Genomic DNA, 22,274 nt, shown 5'->3' on the forward strand with positions numbered 1-22,274 from the left:
GTCAATAGATATAATCAAAGACTTGGTTCACATTTCACTTCTACCATATCAGAACTTAACCGGTAGTTATTAAAAGTCAGCACATTTCTCCAGGAGTTCTCGTATTCATTGCCAAACTACCTGAATTGACACAAACCAAAGCCCATCTTTATTTCAACTGGTTCCACTTTAACGATGTCAACAGGAGAAGCTCTCCTGCTGAAAAAAAGATTAATTTGAGCTGACTGCTAAGAGGAAAAGGGGGCCAATGTGTACCTGGTCTAACTCATTTTCATATGTTTATTAGCAAATGGTATTTAATGTGGTGTAAACTGATTCTGCAGCTTGGTGTCATTTAAATGAACACATTACGGTTACTTAATTAAACTGTTAGAAACAAAATCAGGGATTCACAAACTATGGCATTTTATTTCAGAGGCCTTTGCTTACATTTGTACAATATATTACATAATTCTCCATTTTCTGCAGAACCTAATATATATTTTATAGCTTTTTTCTATAAGCTTTTCCTTCAATGTTTGTCAACAAATTTTTACAGTCCTGTACAATTCTGAATACTTTGAAACCATTTTCAATAAAATCAGTTAACCTTAAGCACACACTACGAAGACTGAAAATGCTTTTCTTAGAAAAGTCAAATGTAAAGGATTCTGACACTCTAGCATCTACAAACAAAATGCTTTGAATTCTTACATGTTGTATTGCCAGAAAACAAAGAAAAACATGCCAGCCCCTATTTCCCCAGCCAAAAGAAGTACACAGAACTACAATTAAAACAGTAAAACAATCTGTACAATAAAGTACTGTGTATTAACAGTGCCAGGTATTAAATAGCTTGAATGAACACTTCCGCAATATACAAATGTCTTACAAAGGTATATAATTAACAGGAGAGAGCTTGGGATTCATACAACATAAAATCAATACAAGTGAAAACAGTTTGAAGTTGGTTTTGGAATTTGTACAAGGCATTTAAAAAAATTAAATGTCTACCACTCAGCTAGCTATTTATTTTAAAAACAACTACCCTTTCGTGGCAGTGTTCATATCAGCAATCACAAATTATAACCTCACACCTTACTCGGTCTTGAAGTCCTCTCCTTGAAGCTCGTAATAAAATAAGCATTACAAATGAAATATTTGTTGCTTTAAGGGAAAAGAAACATTTACAAGAAAACACAAAAATATAACTGTTATAATCCATTATGAATAAATATACACTTTAAACTGGCTAAATACAATCTTTATACATTAAGATTTAATACAGTTTGTTAGCCATTTTCTTCCTTTTTTCATAATGTATTTTATCAAAATTAAAAAAAAATACTGTTTTATAGAAAAATGGCAAAGTACAGTAGTTTCATTCCAATTAATGGGCCGTTAAAACCCAGCGTAACCTATTTAAGCCTAATTCAAACCTGTAAACATTAGTCAGTTTTGTTTGTTTGTTTTTAAAGGAATCCTTGTATTTGGTTATCAGGACTGATGTCAAACATCCTAACTGCAGGTTTTGAATTGAATACATGTGCTTGACGTATACAATTAAGCCACTATAAGGTGACTTAGCAGTTAAAAAACAATTAGCTTGTACAAATGAAAATAGGTTCAATATTTGTCATAAATAAATGGAAAAATATCAAATGTTCCAGCTTTAACAAAATACCAGGGAATACATGTACAGTAAGCCTTACCACATTTATTTAGATCAACCCAACAACTATATGCTTATTGTACTGTCTCTACAGGCAGTGAACAGCCTCCATTTGCCACAGTGGAAGGCCTTCGAGTCACTGGACTTACAATTCCCAGACAAGTTGGAAACAATTATTGCTTGAGGAAAAGCAGTTTGTTGTACTTTTTCTTCATAAAAGTGCACTTAAGTGCAAAGTTAGCTTGTCAAGAAACAACTTTAAATACAAAATAGTGCTTGTCTGAATTTTGTGCCACTGTGCAGTATAAAAAAAATCAAAAAAAAAAAAAGAGTGGCCCTCAGCAGCCATTAAGTGCAAAGTGCTTTGGCAAGTCCTGCTGTCACCTGCACTCAACTGACATTCCATTCTGTGATGAACTTGACATAGATGGCTCTGCTAACGTTAACATAACCGCAGCCGTAATGGAACTAGAGGAAGGTGATGAGGAGGAAGATGACGTAGTAGCAGCACCTGCATGGGAATGAGAAAACACAGGTTTTACAAAGTTTACATATTAAGCAGTAAAAAGGTTCTCCCATTTGATGACAAGGACTTGTGTATCCTGACTCCAGCATCTCAATGTCTAATGATTAAAAATACCTCAGTTTCCTAGCTTTTGTGGGCAATACTCTGAAAGGCAAGTTAGGCTGTGTTCAAGAAAGCACAACATTGCCCCAATTCACTGATCAAAGAACACCAAATGTCATTTTTCCCCACAAGCACGCTCAACAGCTCCCTTCTCTCTGCAAATGTACACTGGCAGAGCATTGTCCCAGCACTGAACCTGCCCAAACAGGCAGCTCTGGCAACCAAGCAGCAACTGTAGTGCCCGTGTAAAGGCTGCAGCCCCCAAAATCTTCCTTTACATGGCATTTCAGCCTTTCTTCTTATAACCAGTGCACAGTTAAATATGCAGATAAAATGACGTGTGGAGAAAATCTTAATGCTGTCACAGAAGCAGGCACACTAGAACATTCCTTACAGAAATGAAACAGCTTCAGAGCAACAAAACAGTTTATTTGATGGTTTACCTTAAGCTCGTATCACTTATGCTAAGGTGAGAGCCTTAACTAAACACACAAGAAATATTACAGTAAGCTATAGTACAAGTTGAAGTAATGTTATTCAGAACCTCAAGATGTTTTGTCCACAGCTTAGAAAAGTTTATTAAACTTTTTTTTTCCTGTATAAAGTAGTTCTGCTTAAATAAGAGCAGGTGTAGATAATACAGATAATATAGAAATAGATAGCCTGCCTTTTAATGTGTCATGTCTCCCCCCCCCCCGTTTAGTTAAATATCACTGGATACCTGAATTGTACCTTTTAAAGATCTTAAAATAATCATATACAGTGTTTTAAATAAAATTACATGAAAAAATAACACAAACAAACCCAGAGTCCTAAAGGCACATGTCTTCCTAAAAAATATCTAATTCTTACCTACACCTTAAGCACATGACATGCGACAGCCCTCTCAAAGAAGAGGCTAGATCCCAGCACTTACTTTCCCGCTCCTTTTTCTTTAAGCGCTTTCTTCTTCGGTCAATGGAAGCCACCTCAGATTTTAAGGACAGGTAATGTTTCCTGATTTCCTGCAATTTTTCTTGAAGAACAGTTATGCGCTCTGCACTAGTCAGATTTTCCAAGTCAGCTGCAAATGAAACAACCTCTGTTAATTACTGTACTGCAGCACTTCCAAACAGTTCTGAACGCCAGTGAAGTGGGAAGTACTTAAATCTTAGTGACATGCTTTGGCACAGCAGACAGCAAATCCAAACATAGCAACAGCAACTGCTGTTTATTACCACAAACATTTGATTTTTTTTTAAGTGATACCACCAACAGATGCGCTATTTTTTTTTTTTTAATAAAGGGAGTAGGAGGAGAAAACGCATGCATTCTTCTCCATAATGCACTGGCAAATAAATAGAGACATATAATGAAAACACAGGGGCCAAAACAAGCTTTGAGTCCTTGCTAGAGCTCTGCTTGGTCTAATACACCAGGAAGGTCAGTTGTGCCTGACTTGCCTTGCTCATTAGGAAAGAAGCAGGTTACAACAGGAATTAGAGTAGCTGTGGGATGGTTCTAATCTAAACCCATGGCATATGGGCATAAGGTACAACAAGATCAGGTCTCTTCTCTCCCGTATCTCACATGGGGGGGACATGGACACTGGCAGCACAGGAGCTGCCCTCGGGCTGTTCCCAGCTGGGAACTCTTCCTAGTGTGGCGCACACCTGTGGGGGCACAGCCAGGAAGCAGCAGCTGGGTCCAGTCCCCTTCAGCCACAGGTAAGCCAAGCTGTACACACTCCATTCAAAAACATTTAAGAATCATTCAATATACTGTGGGCCATCTGAAGCCACATTAGTCCTCCATCAAAGGACCAAAAGCCACAACTGTACAAGGCTGTGGGGAGATGAAGAAAGCTCACATTCTGCAAATATCCTATGCCCTGCAGCAGCAGGAAATGCGTTAATAGCACTCCAAAATCCAACTTGTTTCCTGCCAAGCAGCGTTCGCAGGTGCCATGTAGCAAAGGTAGACAGGAAGGAGAAAAAGCTCTTGAAGTATGTTACACAAGAAAACTGCCCAATGAATCTCAGCAGGCTGAAAGTGACAATAGAGACAACATTACACAGTCCTGAAGAACTGGAGAATGTCAAGTTGGCTGTGAGGAAGAACTAGGAGAAACATTCTTTCAAAGTAAGAGTAACAGAGATTAAACTGTAAGAGTAAAATAGATTGCCAGACAGTAGAAGAAAATGTAGAGTCAGATTCTCTCAGCACAGAAATAGCTGGTGAAGGGGAGAGTTCCCTAGACATAAGAAACACTGCTAGCAAAAAAAAGAAAAACAACAACAAAACTCAGAAGAAGCGTCTGCACAGTGTGCTGTACTAGCTCGTTCCTGTTCCTACGTTACATGAGGAGCAGCAGCCTTCATGCAGCCTGCGACTGATCACAGCAGAGCATAATCCTCTGAGAGCTTCAGGAACCTGACACATACTAAGGTCATCTGCAAATATTGAATGAGATGTTATGGATTATTTTAAGGAGTCATTTAAATCACTCGTCATACAGCTTCAATTTGACCTTTAAAAGCAAAGAGAAAGTAACTCACAATGCTCTACCCATCCATGGTTGATAGTAAGGAGAACAGTTTATTGCTGACTAGACAAACTCCTAGATGCTAAGAAAGAGGGCTAAAAATAAAGTTTTTGTTTTAATACAATACTTTTTTCAATTGTTTGCTTATTATTATATGGAAGAAGAGGGCTTAGTTATCTTGTATTTTGTCAGATTTCTTTTTTTGTCCCATTGCAAGTAGTGCTGCAATAGCATAAACAGGCTGGCAATGAAGAAGTTGCACTAACAGCACTGAAGCTACTGCAATGTTTTTCAGATTGGTAAATGTGTGATCCCTTCAATGCTGTGCTCTGCACCACGTACATGTGTACCTGTAGCTGACTGTACACACTGAAAGTTCTTATTACTATAAACAGTAAATGTGCCCTGGTTCATTAGGGCAAAAGGGAAGGAAAAAAGTTACAAGTCAAATGCCTGAACAACAACTAGAGAATGAGGAGCAGCACAAGAAAGCATTAACACAAGCAGCACATACAGTGGGTAACATTCATGCCTGAGTGAGAGGTCAACACAGGATGGCAAGAACAGTACGTCAGCGCAGAAGCTGTATCTAAAAACGGCATTGGAAAAGTGGGATATTTCAAGAAGTGCAATTCAAGAAGCATAGCTTGCAAGTATTGCAAGTAAACTGTAAGTACAATCGCAAGTAAAACAAAAAAATAAAATCAGGATTCGTGACAAAATTGAGCAAACTAAGGATAGAATAATTTTCAGGAAAAAAGGCAAAAACCCACAAAACTTAGCAAGTCCTCTTATTCTATACTCCAAGACCACACTGGGCATGTTTTGAAGAAAATACTTACACATTTGGAAACTCCATTTGTAAACTTTGGGCAAACGATTATTCTGTTCTTTGAGATCAGACTCCTTCTCTCCATTTTTCCCACATTTTCCTGGAGATTGTGTTCTTGCAGGTGATTTGGTTTGGTGAGATTTCATGCCAGTAGAAACTGATTTGGCTGGCTGAGACTTGGACAGACTTTCACCAGCAGATAGTTCCTCACTATCGCTGCTGTTTGCTGAAGAAACAAGATGACAAATTACAAAATAAATACCTTCCTGCCCAAAGCAAATCTTATCAGAAGCTATCCCTGTGCTAATTTTCATTAAAAATGAGTTTATCTGACTGAAATCCTTTCACCTTAAGATGACACAATCTATCTGATATAGCAGCTTATCACACAACCCTTTGCATCACAGATGCCAGAAGACAAGACAAAACAGGCAGTCATTAAGGTGGAGCCTTTCTAATTCTAGCATACTGTGAAAGCTGTGAAAGGGAAACCTTTCAGTCAGTTGCTCTGCAGGTAGATTCATAACTATTATGTGGACTTATGGGAACCAAAGTCCTGCAGAACTAGATACAAGTATCAGACTGTAGCTCCACAACCACCCTGAACACTGACAAGGGTGTTGCTGAAAGCGTGTGCATGAACCTGGAGGAACATGGACAGATTTCTCAGAGGAAGATTCTTGCATAAGATCCCAGCTACTACAGGTTTGCATAGCAAAGATATATTCTACTCTGAGTGGTTCAAGACAGCATCAAACTTTTTCTTTAGAAGTACATCCATATTCATGCTGCCTCCACTAGAAAATAAGGCAATATTAATAAACTGCTTCTTAGCAGTTCAGCATGTCAGTGTAGGTGCAAAAATTATCCATGTATTTGCTGACACTACATTTGCTCCTTTTTCTAAAAAAAAGTTAGCAAGACTGATGATTATGTCCTACTTCCCGTTTAACTTTTTTTAAAAAATAATGATTTATTGATATATGCAAAGCTCTATCCAGTTTTAGAGCTAATAGTTACAGGTGAGCAATCCTAGGGGGTGTGTAACACAAAAGAGAATAAACAATTGTCCTCTTCCTTAGCCTTAGTCACCTTTATTTATTTATATATATTTTAGCACTGACAACTTAAAAAATATATGACTAGCAAGTCTGAATTATGTAACGTTATCTATTAAAAAATCCTCAGATACAATGTTCTCATTTTTTAATTGCAGAAAAAGATCTTCAACTGACTGAAAACAGAAGAACCTGACCTCACACTAAGATCACCAGCTATAAAGCAACAGGCTCAACTGAACACTGTTTTCCAATGAAACTGCCCAAAGAATAGCAACAAAAGAATCCAAAAGACGAAATTTATGAGGAATGATTAAAAGAATGATGGGTTGTTTAGTTTTATAAAAGTAAATCTGGAGTGGAAGCAGGGGCAAGAAATAATTCAACATACATCTCGTGAAGCAATGGAATAAAATGTCGAGGGAAGCTGCACAATCTCTATCGTTAGGATTGTTTTTAAAAACATGTTCAAAGTAATATTTAATCAAGAGAACCTTATGCCTCACTTAGTATCGACTGAAAACCTCTCCTGGTTCTTCTGTTCTTTATGACCTAGTTACCTACACGAGCAGCTTTATCGAGTATACCTGCAGTTTGCAAAAAGCGCTTTTTGCTTACAACTGACTCCATATTTTATCTTTTTATTGCCTTTCCCACAACAGTGCCTTACATCTAACAAAAAGAAATGCATACGTCTGCCAAGCACTGTGCACAGTACAAGGAACAACCCTAGCCTTGAAGTCCTTGCATCCTGACAAAGACACAGGTCAAGAAACAGGGATAAATTCACCAAATCAAAGGGAACAATGACAAAGATATACACAGTGCATTAGTTTCTACAAATTCTGTTTGTTTTGTTACTTTAATAGGTGGGGTTAAGGAAGGAAGAAAGATTACAGTAGAAGATTAGTGAAATGGAATGAAAATGGCCAAGAGAATGTGAAGAAAAAATCAATGAGGAGAAAGGGTGGGTACAGCGAATACAAGAATCATATCAGAAAGTACAGACTTAGTAGAAGATGTTAAAAGAAAGTAAATAAAAGAGAAAAAAGCTTTAAAATACAAAACAAGAAAACCCATCAGTTGTCCTTCTTGCTTTACTCTCTAGCTGACTGTTCACTGTTTTTTATTTTTTGTTATTATTGACTAACAGTGGGATGAGACAGTAATTGATTTTTTTTTTTTGTCTCCTCAACACGTATGCATTGGTCTGTCAAACAGCTCTGCATTTATTAAGCCTCTCTTCACCAGCACTGTAGTTTCTACTCCGATTAGCTTCTACAACCAAAAAAATTTTATGATTTACTGAAGACATAAAAGATGACAAAGAAAACAGAGCCTATATTCCTCTGGAGTTATTGATATATTTGTTACTGGAAGAGATATTAACTTGTAAAACACATCCTGCAGAAAACACAATGTATAGTTTCATCCAGGTCCCAGTCTCCCATCTAGAAAACAAGATCATCATCCCACAAAAATTGCTTGATTTTTTTTGCCTGTGGTAACAAAGACCCCAGTCCTAGCAGGTGTGAAATGCTAACTCTTCTTAGTCTTCCTGAGTTATGAGATTTTAATCTCTAAGAAATAGGTCCAGAAAAGACACAAGACATTTAAAAATACTTGAGCATTCAGCAAAAACAGTTTCTTCATTTAATCAGCGTTAAGAAATCTCTGATGAGAGAATTCTGTACTTAAAATACATTATATGTAATAAAATACATATTGATCTTATTTGCAGGCTTCTCCTATGATCCTTAAAAGAAACGACATCTCACTTCTCACTGAATTGCTGTACTTACTAGTTTTACTCTTCTTTTTGTTGTTCACAGAAGATGTTTTGTGGCTTCTTTTCTGCTTTTTTGAGGAGCTGCCTCCTCCCTGAGCATCTTTAAGTCTCTTTTGGCCTGCACAGACTATAATTGAAAGAGGGAAAGAAAACAGTAAATACTCAAAGTCTCAGAAAAACACTTCAAAGCTTAAGTTTATAGACAACAAGGCAACAGTTCCTGTCTACACTTAAAACAGCTCACCTTTCTACTTATACTGAAAAGAGGAGGTAAAGGAAGATGAAAAGCAGATAAAATTTCTTGGTTAGAGTACATATGTAAGATGATTCCAAGTAACTTTTTTCCTGTGTGCTATCAGAAGTTCTCCTGAACCACATGGAATATAATCAAGCATATTAAATGCCCACATTTATTTGAAAAACTTAATAACTATTGGAACTAAAATGTCGATAGAAGTCTGTCACTCTTGAACACACTTGGAAGCTGTGAGAAAAAAAATGAAACTATCATTTGTTATCAGTAATTACATTAATTGAATATGTTAAAAATCTTAGAAAATATTAAAAAAATGTAAGGCAACAAAAATAAGGCTACAAAAAAGGCAAACACAAAAAAGGAAAGCCTACTGGTATTTGTAACTACAATGGGGAAAAAATAGGAAAGGAAAATAAGAGTTTTAGTACACCTGTTAAAAGAGCAAATTTTAGGACTTGTTCAGATGTTGTTCCACAACCTCCTGACTTGCAGTTAGAAGTGCCTCCTGTAACAAACCTTTTAAATTAAGAAACTGTAAGCTCACCCAATTTTCTAAAACAGCCGGCATGCTGACAAAGTCAGAGAGGAAGTCTAATGCATGTAGAAGTAATAATGTGCAATTGTGTACCCGAGTAATATTGTACAATAATGTTAAAGAAAACTTATAACAAGAAAAAGCTTCTGGATTTCATGTGCCAATCATTTCCTTTTATACCAAAAAAAGTTGTAAGCCTACATATCGATAAATTGCCTGGCAAAGTATTACCGGCTTATTTATTGAGAGCTACAAATTCACCTCTTCCAAACTTTCTCCTCTGTTTAAGGGAACACATTGCATTCTTTCAAAGGAACAGTTCAGCAAAAACTGAACTGTTTTTGAAAGTGTACCTGTAGCTGACTGCACAAACACACTAGAAGAATCATATAAGTAGCACACCTTAAGGGCATCTTGAGAAAATTCAGTTAATTATTTTTATCTCAGTCAGAACTGAAACCTGTGGAGATGAAGAAATTACTTCTGCTATCTCAGGGTTATTTTCAGTCACATATATTTTCCTTAGGATTAATAACTTGTAGGCAGGCTAACAGTTTTAAAAGCAACTGTACTCTTGATGGAACTATGAAACAGCCACTGAATCCCATAAAAATAAAACTTTCAGATCCAGTCTTGAAAATAGTTAAAAAGCAGTTGGTACATTGATACGACACACAAGTATTAACATAATTTAATATCCTTTATATTCTAGTAGTCTCAAGATGGCAACTTGAGACTGCAAAGTCATATCTGAAAGTGAAATATTGCTAATAAGGTCAATGTTTGTGATTGTGAGTTTGTTTTGTGTTTTTTTTTTTTTTAAAGATTAATTTATTAAAATGCAAGTTTGAAATGGCTGCCTAAGCAAGCAATGATTGGCACTATTCTTCCCCTGAAAAATCAGCTTAAAGAAAGTCAAAATTATATCTAAGAAAACTGTATCTTCTACTTGCAAGCAAGATTTTTTTTTAAATGCATCCAGCTTGTTACAATAATTTTTTCCTACATGACGTGTTACAGTTCACTCTGGGCTTTTATAAACATTATTCTTATATAAACATTATAAACATTAATGCTATAAACATTATTCTTATATAGTTCACTCCTCATTAAAGCCAATAAATTCTCACTAATTGGCCAAGAAAGTTCCTGACAGATCCTTTCATTCACTAGGTAATTATGCCATTTTCACAGATTTGAAGTAGGCAGCTGGCTACTACTTCCTCCAACTATTTTCCAGCAGTGTAACCATAGCAGAACGAAGATACATCAGCAACACAAAAATGAGAGATGGTTAGGTTGAAGACACCTTTGTTTCCCCTTTTGTTTACCTTTCTCAGTATGCTCTGGCTCTGGTTGATTACTACTACTGGAGCTGACGCTGGCATCAAAACCTGTTGGAGAAATATTTCCCTCGGACTGGAGGTCTTGCAGCTCCCCTGCAACACTGTCCACCTCTATTGTGCTATCGGTTTCACTTTTAATGCTTCGTATCTCTTCTTGATTTGGTGGCAATGTCTCCGAGACAGTGACACTGGACTGATGCCTGCTGTCTGTTACGGTCACAGATGAAGGCGATTCTGGAGTCGTGGGAGGAGTATTAAGCACTGAGTTACTGCCACTGCTTGGAAATTCAACTTTCTTTTCACCCATCTCAGCTGGTTTTTCCTCAACAGGTTTAACGTCTGCACTAGCTGGCAAAGGTTTTTCAAGTTCCGAGCTGGGCAAAGAAATGTCTTCTTCTGCAAGAGTCTGAAGCTGCTCCTCTGCTGCAGCATCCTCAGGAGCAGCGTGCGGAGGGGAGGCAGCAGCTTCAGTGTCAGAGTCCGAGAACAGTTCCTTCAACGTTTTCTTCGGCCACTGTCCCTGAATACTTGACCAGACATCTTTTCGATCCTTTGCTCTGGTGTTCTGAAGTCTTTCATCAGAGTTATTTAGAAGCTTTATCCTTTTCTCTGCCACTTCAGAAAATCCTGAGTAGAAGGTACCTGTCCGTAAAGACTTCCTTTTCTCCTCTAATCCATTGTACTTTTTAGTAGGAGTGATTTTCAGCTTAGATTTGTCTTCCTCATCTTCATCTGAGGAGCTGTTACTGCTGTTTTCTAAGCTAAGGGAATCTTTGTTTTTGGACTTCTCATCCTTCCTGTTAGGCGACACAGTCTTTAAAGATTCCTCTGTGACACAGTATCTTCGTTTACCACGTTTTACCTGTGGTTTTGCTGTTTTATCCGCTACCTCCCTTTTCACCTCCTTTCTCTTCTTTGTGGCTTCATCTTCTCCATCAGAGTCAGTATCTTCAGATAATTCTTCCATCTCTTTTCGCAGTCTTTCAGGAGACTTAGAACCTGACTTGGGCACTACTGCATCTGTCAGAGCTTTAGTTTCTTCTGGGAGGGCTGAACTGCTCTGTTCTTCTTTTAGACACAATTCATTCTTATCTTGGCTCACAGCTTCGTGTTGAGATTCCTCTTTGCCATCAGTGTGTACGTTCTGGGCACTTTGGTCATCTTCCTGCTCACTGTCATCAGAACTTTCAGAAGCTGGTTAAAAATAAAATTTAAAAAAGTTTGTCTTGATTCCTATTACAAATACTACTAGAAAAAAAATAAGAAAACTGTATAGATATGAACTCATCCTAAAAGCAATTCTAGTAGTACATGGTTTAAACTGTATACTAGAAAGACTTCACAGATTATTCTTGTTCTATTAGAATGTATAAAGGCTAAATTAGGAACCAGGAAAATTCTGTATACAGAACATCTCCAGAAATTTCTTCCAAGGAGGTTCCCTAATTTCTGAAGGGGTAGAGAAACCATAGAGGACAACAGCTTTCACTTAAATAATGTTGGTTATAAATTGATACAATACGAACTTCTTCATAATAAACCTAAACAGAAATTGAAAGAAGTGCCAAATTATGTGTTGTTTTTTTTTGTGTTTTTTTTTTTTTTTTTTTTTTTTTGGTAATGAGTTACAAATACTGCCATTGCATGCCCTTTTTCCAAAGTCCAAAACAGATTAAGAGTAAATTTTCCCTGAAGAATCCACAGTCTAAAAGGACAGAATAACAAAGACAGTGGAGAGTATATCTAACAAACCCATCTGGTAACCAGCCTGGAAAAATGAACTGAATGCAATAGCAAAAGGCACTTGCAGAACTATGTGGACTCTGAGAGGGAAGACAAAAGAGAGAAAATTCAAGGTCAGGAATAAAGAAACTGAGAAAAGAAAAAGATATAATGGAAAAGGAACCAGCAGACATGCTGAAAGGACACCTAGCTTTATTAATTCCACTTTTCAAGGTGAGAAAAATTCATGGGGTTTTAAAAGTTACATAAATCAGAACTTAAGAATTTAGAAATAACATAGGAAGCCAAAATGTTTTGCTGTATATCAAAGAAAAACATGGAGAAACAGAATGCAATTCTTAAGATTGTTAATATACACTGAATCCACAATACCCATTTTCAGAAAAGGTGAACGCTGCTTTTGTTCAAGGGTTATTTCTGAAGATGTTATAATGAAAGCAACAGCCAGACTCAGAGGTGTACAGTTGCATCATTTGCTTTACATCATCATTTACTGCCCCTTCAAAGGCAATTTTACAAAGTTTGAAAAAGTTTATATACAATACCTTGAAGCCCATTAATGATAGAAGTAATTTCTACTGATTTAACAGGAGCTTGCTCAGTGTTTTTGGCTTCAGCGCTGTCAAGTTTGGACCCAGTCTCAGGTGATGTGCTGGTGTGAAAGGGTGGTTTTGACAAACGTCGCAATTTGCAATTTTTAGGAGAATACTTCTCTTCCTTCTCTTTGTCAGTTTTATTCTGTGTGAACGAAAAGATAAAAAAACTCTTTAATTTGAGCATACATCTTAACACAGAAAATAGTCAAGCCATGCTTACAGCTACCTTCAACATCCAACCTGAAAAGACAAGCTTTCCTCTTTGTTGCAAAGCCTAGACATACCTTTCTACGACGCATGCTGAGATATTTATACCAAAGACAGGAACTTTGTCAATGCTACCAAAATAGGAAAGCAAACACAACCAGTGCTCTCGCAGCCACGGCACTGCAGGATGCCAGGCTGGGCAGTGACCAGTATGGGAGGGCAAGGTTATGACACCCCGCTCTGTCACAGGGCACAAGGAGTTCTAGAACAAGACTCAGGTTCCGGAGGTGCCACAGTGCTGGAGGGGAAGAGGAGGAGCACTGACATCTGCAGTGGAAAAAGCTATCTTGTATCCTACTGTCCAAAGGATATATCATAACCTAAGCTTTAAAGGAGTGGCTTTTGAAAGAAATGCTGTGAAGTAAAATTGCAGTCACACACAAATGGCATAGTCATAGGTTTGCTCTACAGAATCAGGATAAGGAGCTCCTAAATTCCACCTCCCAGAGTTGGCTCCAGCACTGATGGATCCTCCTGTTTTAAGTACACACTTCAATCCCACAAGAAACATAGGGAAGAGAAGCTTCCCTTCCCACCCTCCAAATGAAAGAACAAACCTCAATGAAAGAAGTTTTACTTTTTACCATCGAGCATTTACCATTATGCCTAACAAAAGGTTAGGAATGCATGCGAGGTATCCGAGGTATTTAAGAATACCTTACACCAAGGCTGGGGGAGAACTGGGGAGAAAAAGGGAGAGAAGCTACCTTTATTTTCTTTCGATGCTTAATTTTTGGTACATTTTTGTCAGCTGGTCTCACTATCTTGTCTGCCTTTATCCACTCATCATACCTAAAAACAGAAAAAAAACCAACACATTTATGGTTTTAAGCAAACAACCACAAAACCATAAAAGAAATGAATGGAGATAAAATGCTAGCAATATAAAAATGGAATTTAAATAAAGGCATCATTAGTATACTTCACAGTATGTAGAGCTCAAGCTAAGGTTCAATTCTTTATATGCTTGGACATCTAGAACAAAGTTCTCTCACACTGATGGGCAGAAGTCAAAGCTAGCACTTATGCAGTCTGCATCAATCAACAGGAAATCCATGTATATAGGTAAAACAAACCACCAGAAAGTTAATTCTGTATGGATCTCTAAGAGAAATACTTTGTATTATATGCTGTAAAACACTAACAACAAAATAAATTCTTACTACTATATAAAATATGACCAGTAACAAAGGCAACCCTTTCCAATCTGAGTACTGCCAAGTGATCTTTTGAGTAGCTGACACTTGGGAATCACTAACTCTTAACACTAATGCTTTTCAACTCATTTTCAGGTCTTTCCATTACATATCAGAATTATTCTAGACTATATACAACTGTTCTCTTATCTTCTAAAGCTGGCCATGTTAAATATAAACATCAGACCAGAGAAATATGTTCTTATTAAGAATACACTTTACACATGGAACTGTACTTCCCAGTTTCACTGCATATTCCTGAGAAATTGCAAGAATCAGTGCAAAAAAAAAAGTAAATATCATTTGCTGTCCTACTTCAACTGTGAAATCCATAATTGTCTGAATAAAAAAATAGCTCAGTTAAAAATTAGTATTTATTCACTTCTGCCTCAGCGTACAGCCATACAGATTTTGAGCCCTTTAGGTAAAGATGAGAATGGAGGGGAAGAAACCAACTAACCAAAAACACACCCAGAGAACTAGCACAAAACTGAACATGACGCCCTCATGGCCATGCTGGTTTCCCAGCTGGACTTACTTGACCACCAGTCTGATATATAATGGCTGCTGACAGAGGCCCAATTCAGCTTCTGTGCAACTACTGCCAATTATATATATGATACAGATGAATAAATTAAAAAGGATTATTAAAAAAAAAAAGTACAAGTTTCCAACTCACTTTCCTGTATATTCTAAGTTAAGACCTAAGCAAGGGATCCCTTAAACTAAATACTGTATTTTATAGCTTAAATTCCAGACTATAAAACAGAGAAAAAGGAACGCCTCAGAGCATGACATAGAAAGGAGAAATTATAACTATCTTCAGAGTCCAGCAGTAGTCTCTGACAAACAGTTTTCCAAAACACTTTTTCCCTGAGCAACACCACCACAAATCAGGTAATTAACAGCAGCCCCTGCAGGCTACAGCACACTGAAGTTACCTATACTCCTGCAGATGGAGGTGTAGTTGTACTCTAATACCAGGTGACACGTACGTAGATATGCTCGGATTTCTCACCAAAACCTACATGAAAACTCTTCAGAGCTAGGCCTGATGAGAGCAGATTCATAATCATGGCAGTTTCAAGTCAAGAGTTGCCATCTCAGATTTTGGTACAGTGACTCACACGCCTCCTTACCACCAGACTACCTTTAAAAACATACAGCCTCATAAATCCTGAAGCACAGAACCTCTCAAGGACCAGCCTCACACCCACAAAGAGGAGCCAGCAGGTACATGTTTGTTGCATACAGGGTAAGGAAGGGGGCATACGGAGGGAACACTCCGGCCCCAGAACACAGTTAGCAAGCTGTGTTTCCTCCCATCCCACAGCCTTCCTAAAGGCTGGGGTGCCCTCAGAATCCCACGACATAAATAGATAGGGAAGGGAGGATGCAGCACACGAGGATGGTAGACTTTAAGGCATCAAGCCTTGTGACCGTTAATAAAAGCAGAAAGAACATAACCACAATGTACCACGTTATTTTAATGGTAGGCAGTGGATTTGGTATGGAAAAAACTATTTCTGTGAGACTGTGAGAAACTGTACTTGAAGCAATCTTTCCTCAAGTCAAAGACGTGCTTTCATAAAGGAACAATGCTGAGCAGACTGCAAAACGGATTTCACAATCCACATAAATATTAATATTTCATTAGGCCTAAATGCATACAGGAAAAGAGCACTGGGACTGAACAAATGCACAGAGCAAAGCGATTATTTTCACTGTGCCCTTTCTACCTCAGTTATGTTGCCACAATAAACCATTTGTTTTCTTATTGAAAACGCATACTGCGAGCGAATACAACCCTCCACGTGGGCAAAGCGTGGGTAGTGCATGTACAGTGCTTCCAATTAGCTGCACTGCCTGCTCGGGCAGCAGCTGAGAGACCAGGGGCGTGCTGAAGTGGTGGAGGAAGGCAAATGCAGAGAAATCCAGGAGGATCTGTAGACACCACCGATTTTAAACATTACATATTAGAAGCAGTAGTCACAACGCATCTCAAGAAGCACAAATGGAAAAATCTGTGTTTGTGACGGTGACAGCTCCTGGCCAGAATCTATCCTGCTCCGCTCCTTGCTGTGCCTGGAACAGCAGTCAGAGCCTGCGAGGAGCTCCAGCATCACAGAAGCCACAACCCTGCTCTGGCAAGTCAGGTGTCCATATTTCATTCCTGTGCATGGCACAGGCTCCCTTCGCTGCACACACGTCAGTTGCATACAGTTTGCCTAAGCAGTGACAACTGTCAGCAAGCCCAAACAGATCTTGCAAGCAGAATGCATCCAAAGCCATAGCCAGCAGCCTGATCAAATGACAGTTTCCTCTACTTCATGGAGAAGCAACCTTAAAACTGTGCAGTGCCTCAGGTCCCAAGCTGCACATGAACTATACACAAGTCAGATTCGAGTCTTTCTGTATAGAACTGCACCTTATTAGAGGAGAAAAAATTAGGTCTTTCATTTCACCACTAATCTTGCCTTAGACTGTCTGCTCACAAACCAAGAGAAAAATAGAAAAATAATTGAAGTTCTTCACCTCCCATTACAAGGAGTATGTGCTTCCCAAAGACCTGTTCTGTTTCTTCTACATTTGCTTACCTCAGCTCCCAAAAACAAACAGCTGGGTGACAAAGGGAAAGGAGGAAAGATGGAGAAGTGTTCCTAAATGAGTTTGCACAGAGTTGCTTGAAAAATAAATAAAATAAACCCTAACATATTCTCAGAGATGGCATAGTCAATCCTCCATAGCACTACTAGAGAGGAAACAAAGTGCACTTCCCCAGCCTCTAGGTTTACCCTAGCAAAGGTGCCACTTTGTCAGGAAGACAAGTGACCTCAAGGAACTAGCAAACCCTAGCAAGCTTGCTGAGAAGCTCCAGTCTATTGTCTGTCTAACACAGAGGAATTAGAAGTTTTTGTTGGCTGCAATCAAAGAAATGAGGAGATGAGTCTGGTATCAAAAGCCTGGAGTATCAGACTAAGACTCCAGTTTTTATTTACTTAGTTTTTAATAAATCTCCTGCCATGCTCTCATGCGTGGCTACACAACTTTACTTCCAGTGGTTGACTGTTAAATACAAAATTTCTATCTTGGGAATGCTTCAACAAATCAAGACAAAAGTAACACTTTCATGTTCACATTTCTGAAGGAAATTAACAAAAAAGCTGAAAATAATAAAACTTAGTTTTAAACCTTTGGTATATTTAAGAAAAATTTATCTTATGTCGTGCCATTTGACGGAGTTAAAAAGCAACAAACTCATTCTGAACATGCACCCTCTGTTTCTCATTACTGGAACATGCTGCAGAAGAAATTCATTTCAAAAGCTTATACAATGATTTTTTGCCTGCACTGGCAGCCAAAAACTAAAATTACAACAGAAGGAACTGGCACTGTAGGCTCCAGAGAAGTTTTAGTTTTGTATAACCCATGCGTAATTCAGAACATAACCAGCCCTTTTAGAAGGCAATAAAGTAGTTTATCACACGCTAACCAGAAGGCTCTCATAAGAAAATGTGAGGGGTTCTCTAACAGGGTAGAAATTTTGACCATTCCCTCTCACTACAAGTCAGGCCTCACTGCATGCTACCTTTCTTTACCTTTACTAGAAACACGTTATCACCTGGATCCCATTAGCTGACACGACCCTTTAGCACGAAGTGGTACAGCTATACACTGCTGTCAAACTCTATTCCAATTCCATATGTTCTAGGTACTATATTGAAAAAAGCTTCACAATGGTTAGTATCATTTGTTCTAGAAAGTTTAGTAAGATAATGAAAGCTACCAAAAGCTACCAAATTTAGCAAGTTTCATTCCAAGTACCCCAAAGCACGTGCATGCACACAACTATTCTGAATTCCAGACTGATACTGAAGTTACCTTGTGGTAAGAAACATCAGCAGTTAGTTAAGACTCTCAGGTACAGACCATTAAATGGTGTACTGGTAGAGGGGGAAACGGGAAAGTTGACTTTAAGGGATAGGAGGCTGACAGAATTGAGAAAACCCTGAATGCAAAATTCAGTACATCCCATGGCCTAATACTACAGCACTTGCTGCTGCTGGATGCTACAGATGGAGACTAGAGCTATAGCAAGTAAGGAGAGGAAGGAATTACAACCTACTCCAGGAAAGCAGTTACTTTTCCAGGTTATGACCAATAGCCAAATCTTCAAGTTAACACATCATACAAGACTTGTCTTTCATACAAGACTAGTATTTCATAGCTAAAATATCTAAGTGTTAACATGCTCAGACTTACTGTCAGGTAAAACAACTTGAATCTGCTTATCTAAATTAAATTAGCCATATTTAACAGAGCCCATGCACAGTCCCACAGATAAATGTCAACCACTTGTATCTCTTTCAGTGAAGAGAATCCTGTCCCCCAGCCCCTTTCAGAGGGCTCTTTTGGAACCCCAAGTAAGACCATAAATGCAAGTCCTGCTGCCAGGGAAAAAAAAAAAAACAAGCAACAAAGAACACCTTTTACCTCTCAAATGAGTACGAAGTTCACTAAAAATGCTTTTTTATTAAATATATCCTAGTTGTAGAAAGAATACCTCAAATAATAATCTGTGTATATATTTAGAATACAGAGTTAAAAAAAAAAACAATCATAATTTGTCCTTTAATAACCAGAATGCTGGGTTCTCCGAGATGAAGGCTCATTCTCAGCTTCTGATTTGTTCAGATGTAAAGTGGCACTGCTCAAATGAAACTCTGATCATCTCATCCCACAGCATGTATTTCATATTTTCTCAAAAAAGGAAAATAACTTCTGTTTATACATGAATTGCAAAAAAAAAAAAGTTTTAGGGAATATAAAAAAACCAAACCTCTTTGAATGCTATACAGTAATACTTAGTGAGCAGAGCATAAATTTCATCAATTTATGCTCCTAAGGCAAGTACTTTCCAGCAATGACTGAAGACCTAGTCTCTACAAATCCTCCCTCAAGCAGGCTGCATCTCCCCTAGTATCATTATATTTTAAGGCTCAGGCCCACTATGTTTACAAATGCTGCCTGAAGTCAGTGTATGTGAAAGGTATATTGATCTGCAGGAACATGATATGTAGATCAAAATTCTGCAAAAACATTGTTATCAAAATGCAAAATATCGAGATGTCACTCCTCAGCTGTGGCTTAGGTGGGTCTGGAAATCACCGGGCATAGATGCAGAGAGGTATATTCAAGTGAGGGAGAGAAGTATTATGCTTCTGTAACCATGACCTTTGCTAGCAGATTTTGCTAGCAGTGAATAAGTGAGATTTGTCCTGCCTTTTTAGGGTAGGGTGGCAATCGAAGTCCACGTAACAGTAGGTCATAAGAGCCTCATGTTATAGAAGAGAGGAAGGAAAAAAAAGCACAGCACAGCAACAACAACAAATCAACCAAAAACACTATAGTGGAATTGCCTCAGTTTTTTTTTTTTGTTTGTTTGTTTTAAAGAGTTCTACAAGTACAGTAATAAAGTTTTAAAGATGACAGCTAAGAACAATGGGCAGATACATTGAAACTGAGGAAAAAGGCAGAAGACTGGATAATTGGCTTAAAAGCCACTAAGAAGCTTTAGTTTTTTCCTACTGTTGTCAAAGACTCTTCAAGTTTTAAATTGCAAATGTGTACAAAAGTACATTAATGCTTCAATTTATTTCTATTAATGCTACACTAAAGAAATCCAAAAGCATGTAAACCTGAATATACTAAGAAAAATGTAAGAAGGCATTGGGGTAAAAAGAATCTTGTCTTTAAGTCTGAGGCAGCCAGGGACAGGTGGGAAATGAGACCTGAATGAAATGCAATTATTTGCTGCTCACTAATTTAACATCAAGAATCTTGTGCTTTTCATGTTAAATACCATACTGCTAACGTACTCTGCTGCTCTGAGAAGAGTGTGTATACAGACTCAGTTAATGCACTAGTCAAATATTGTACAAGATAAAATTGGCTTAAGAGATCCAGAGGAGGAATTTATGAAAGAGTGGGCTCTCACTCGTTGTATGGGGAGGTCTAAAAATAAGACAAAGTGAAGGAAGCCTTCCCTGAACAAGTCATTTTAAGATGAGTTTCTAAATAACTGAGGTATTGCATTATATAATGCTAAAAATCTAATAGTTTCGTACAGTATAATGCCCTTCACAGAACACCAATACTGAATGGTTAGGACTCTAGATCTCTGTATTAATTTAGTTTTTAAAATACAGAAGCGTATTTTAGAAGTAATTCAAGAAGTAATCACTAACTAAAACTCAAGTTACCTCACGTTCCATCCACAGTAGTGCACCAAGTAAAGGACTTCTCCACCTTCGATGTCAGAATCTTTAATACTAGCTTCGTACATTTTTTGATTTTTCCCTCTTCCATACCGCACTTGGACTTTCATGCCTGGTGGATAGCATTCAAACTCTTCTTCATCATTGTTATTGTGGTCTTCTTCCTCCTCCTCCTCCTCTTCTTCCTCCTCGGCTTCTTCTTCATCTTCATCTTCTTCCTTATTCGTGTCATCTCTTGAAAGGTTTAAAAAATTGTAGAGTTAATATGAGATACTTCATAAGCTTTTCAGTTCCAAACCACATATATTGATAAATATTGTGGATGCATTAGAGACTGGGAAACAGCAGGCTCCAAATATGTGAAACTGCACTACGTGAGAGCAATATCAGCAAAATAGGATACAGCAATACACACAAAATCCAGTGGTTGTAAGATGTAAAAATGACTTTGCTTAAAGAAAAAAAAGTAATCCATCAGAATCTGTATGAGCAGAAGTTGTTCAAACTCATCTTTATATGATCCTTCACGCAATCCCTTTCAGTATCATTTTTTCTTGTTCAAACTCATCCTTCTCAATATACAGAAAACTTCCTAAATTCTATTTTTCAATATAAATGTTTTTACAAGCACTTCTTGAAACTTGCTTCCCCAAAAAATCTTTGCTGTTTTAAAATAAATTCCATCTCAACACTTGAGGTGAAAGCAACCAAAACCAGATTTTAAGCAAAAAATAAAATTGAATAATAAAAAAATACATGAGATTATTTAGCAAATCAAGAAACCTGCACTGATTTATGACCTAGCCAATTATGCCAAAAGTCTGCCAAATATAAATCAAACTTGTATTTAATTTTTATATAAATACACAAGCAGGTGTTCACTATTTTCAAAGCTAAGCTAGTTTTAAATACACGTTCATAAATTTAGACCAATTTTCAGAAGCACTAAGAACCCACACTGGCCCCCCCCGTCAGCTATGGGCTGCTCAGTAGTTCTGAAAATTATCTCCAAGTAGGTTAGAGGCAGACAAAAATCACATATTTTAATGTGGAAAGCATCTTTTTATCTTAAATAGCCTTAGAAAACATTCTTGGCCATCACACAATTCTAATCCCACTCTATGCAACACAAAACAGATCAGGGCTGCTTACCAAATTCACAATAACCACCGATCACTAGTAATTGAAAACCTAGGACATGCAACAGGACATTTGGACGTACTGCAAATTGAATAAGAAGAACTAAGTGCTGCTCCATGTCTGATTCACACCCTAATTTAAGTTAACCTCACAAATACGGAAGTGTTTTTAATAATCCAAATTTCTCCATGAAATTTTTAGTAGAAAACACCCAAGAAAAAACAAGCTTTATCTCTGTGAAAGGATGAAATAGCATTTTAATTATTCAAATGCTTCTTATTAGAAATAAAATTGCATTGTTATCCAATTAGCTGTCAAAAGAGAATTCAAGACAATAAGCTAAATTCAGCTCTAGCATAACCACAACGATTTAATGAAATTACATCAAAAATGAATGTTATTATATATACATTTGCATGCACCATGAGACAAGTG

General features: G+C 37.6%; 1 protein-coding gene across 4 annotated transcripts in view; it reads right to left on the reverse strand.

The window, feature by feature from the left end:
* Positions 1 to 388: 388 nt before the first annotated feature.
* The window catches only part of ARID4B (AT-rich interaction domain 4B), an 86,483-nt gene continuing 64,597 nt past the window's right edge, over positions 389 to 22,274 (reverse strand). For 3 of the 4 annotated variants that reach the window (XM_068676198.1, XM_068676196.1, XM_068676195.1), the window contains exons 17-24: positions 20,685 to 20,933; positions 13,933 to 14,017; positions 12,908 to 13,100; positions 10,605 to 11,813; positions 8,496 to 8,609; positions 5,646 to 5,861; positions 3,196 to 3,342; positions 389 to 2,162 (exon numbers count right to left, since the gene is read on the reverse strand). In XM_068676198.1, the coding sequence (XP_068532299.1) occupies positions 2,032 to 2,162; positions 3,196 to 3,342; positions 5,646 to 5,861; positions 8,496 to 8,609; positions 10,605 to 11,813; positions 12,908 to 13,100; positions 13,933 to 14,017; positions 20,685 to 20,933 (2,344 nt within the window). In that variant the 3' untranslated portion in view covers positions 389 to 2,031. The remainder of the gene's footprint in view (positions 2,163 to 3,195; positions 3,343 to 5,645; positions 5,862 to 8,495; positions 8,610 to 10,604; positions 11,814 to 12,907; positions 13,101 to 13,932; positions 14,018 to 20,684; positions 20,934 to 22,274) is intronic. The other variant, XM_068676197.1, reaches the window with a different exon arrangement.

The sequence above is a fragment of the Anas acuta genome, chromosome 3 (genome assembly GCF_963932015.1).
Source record: "Anas acuta chromosome 3, bAnaAcu1.1, whole genome shotgun sequence".
In the NCBI taxonomy this organism is placed as follows: domain Eukaryota; kingdom Metazoa; phylum Chordata; class Aves; order Anseriformes; family Anatidae; genus Anas; species Anas acuta.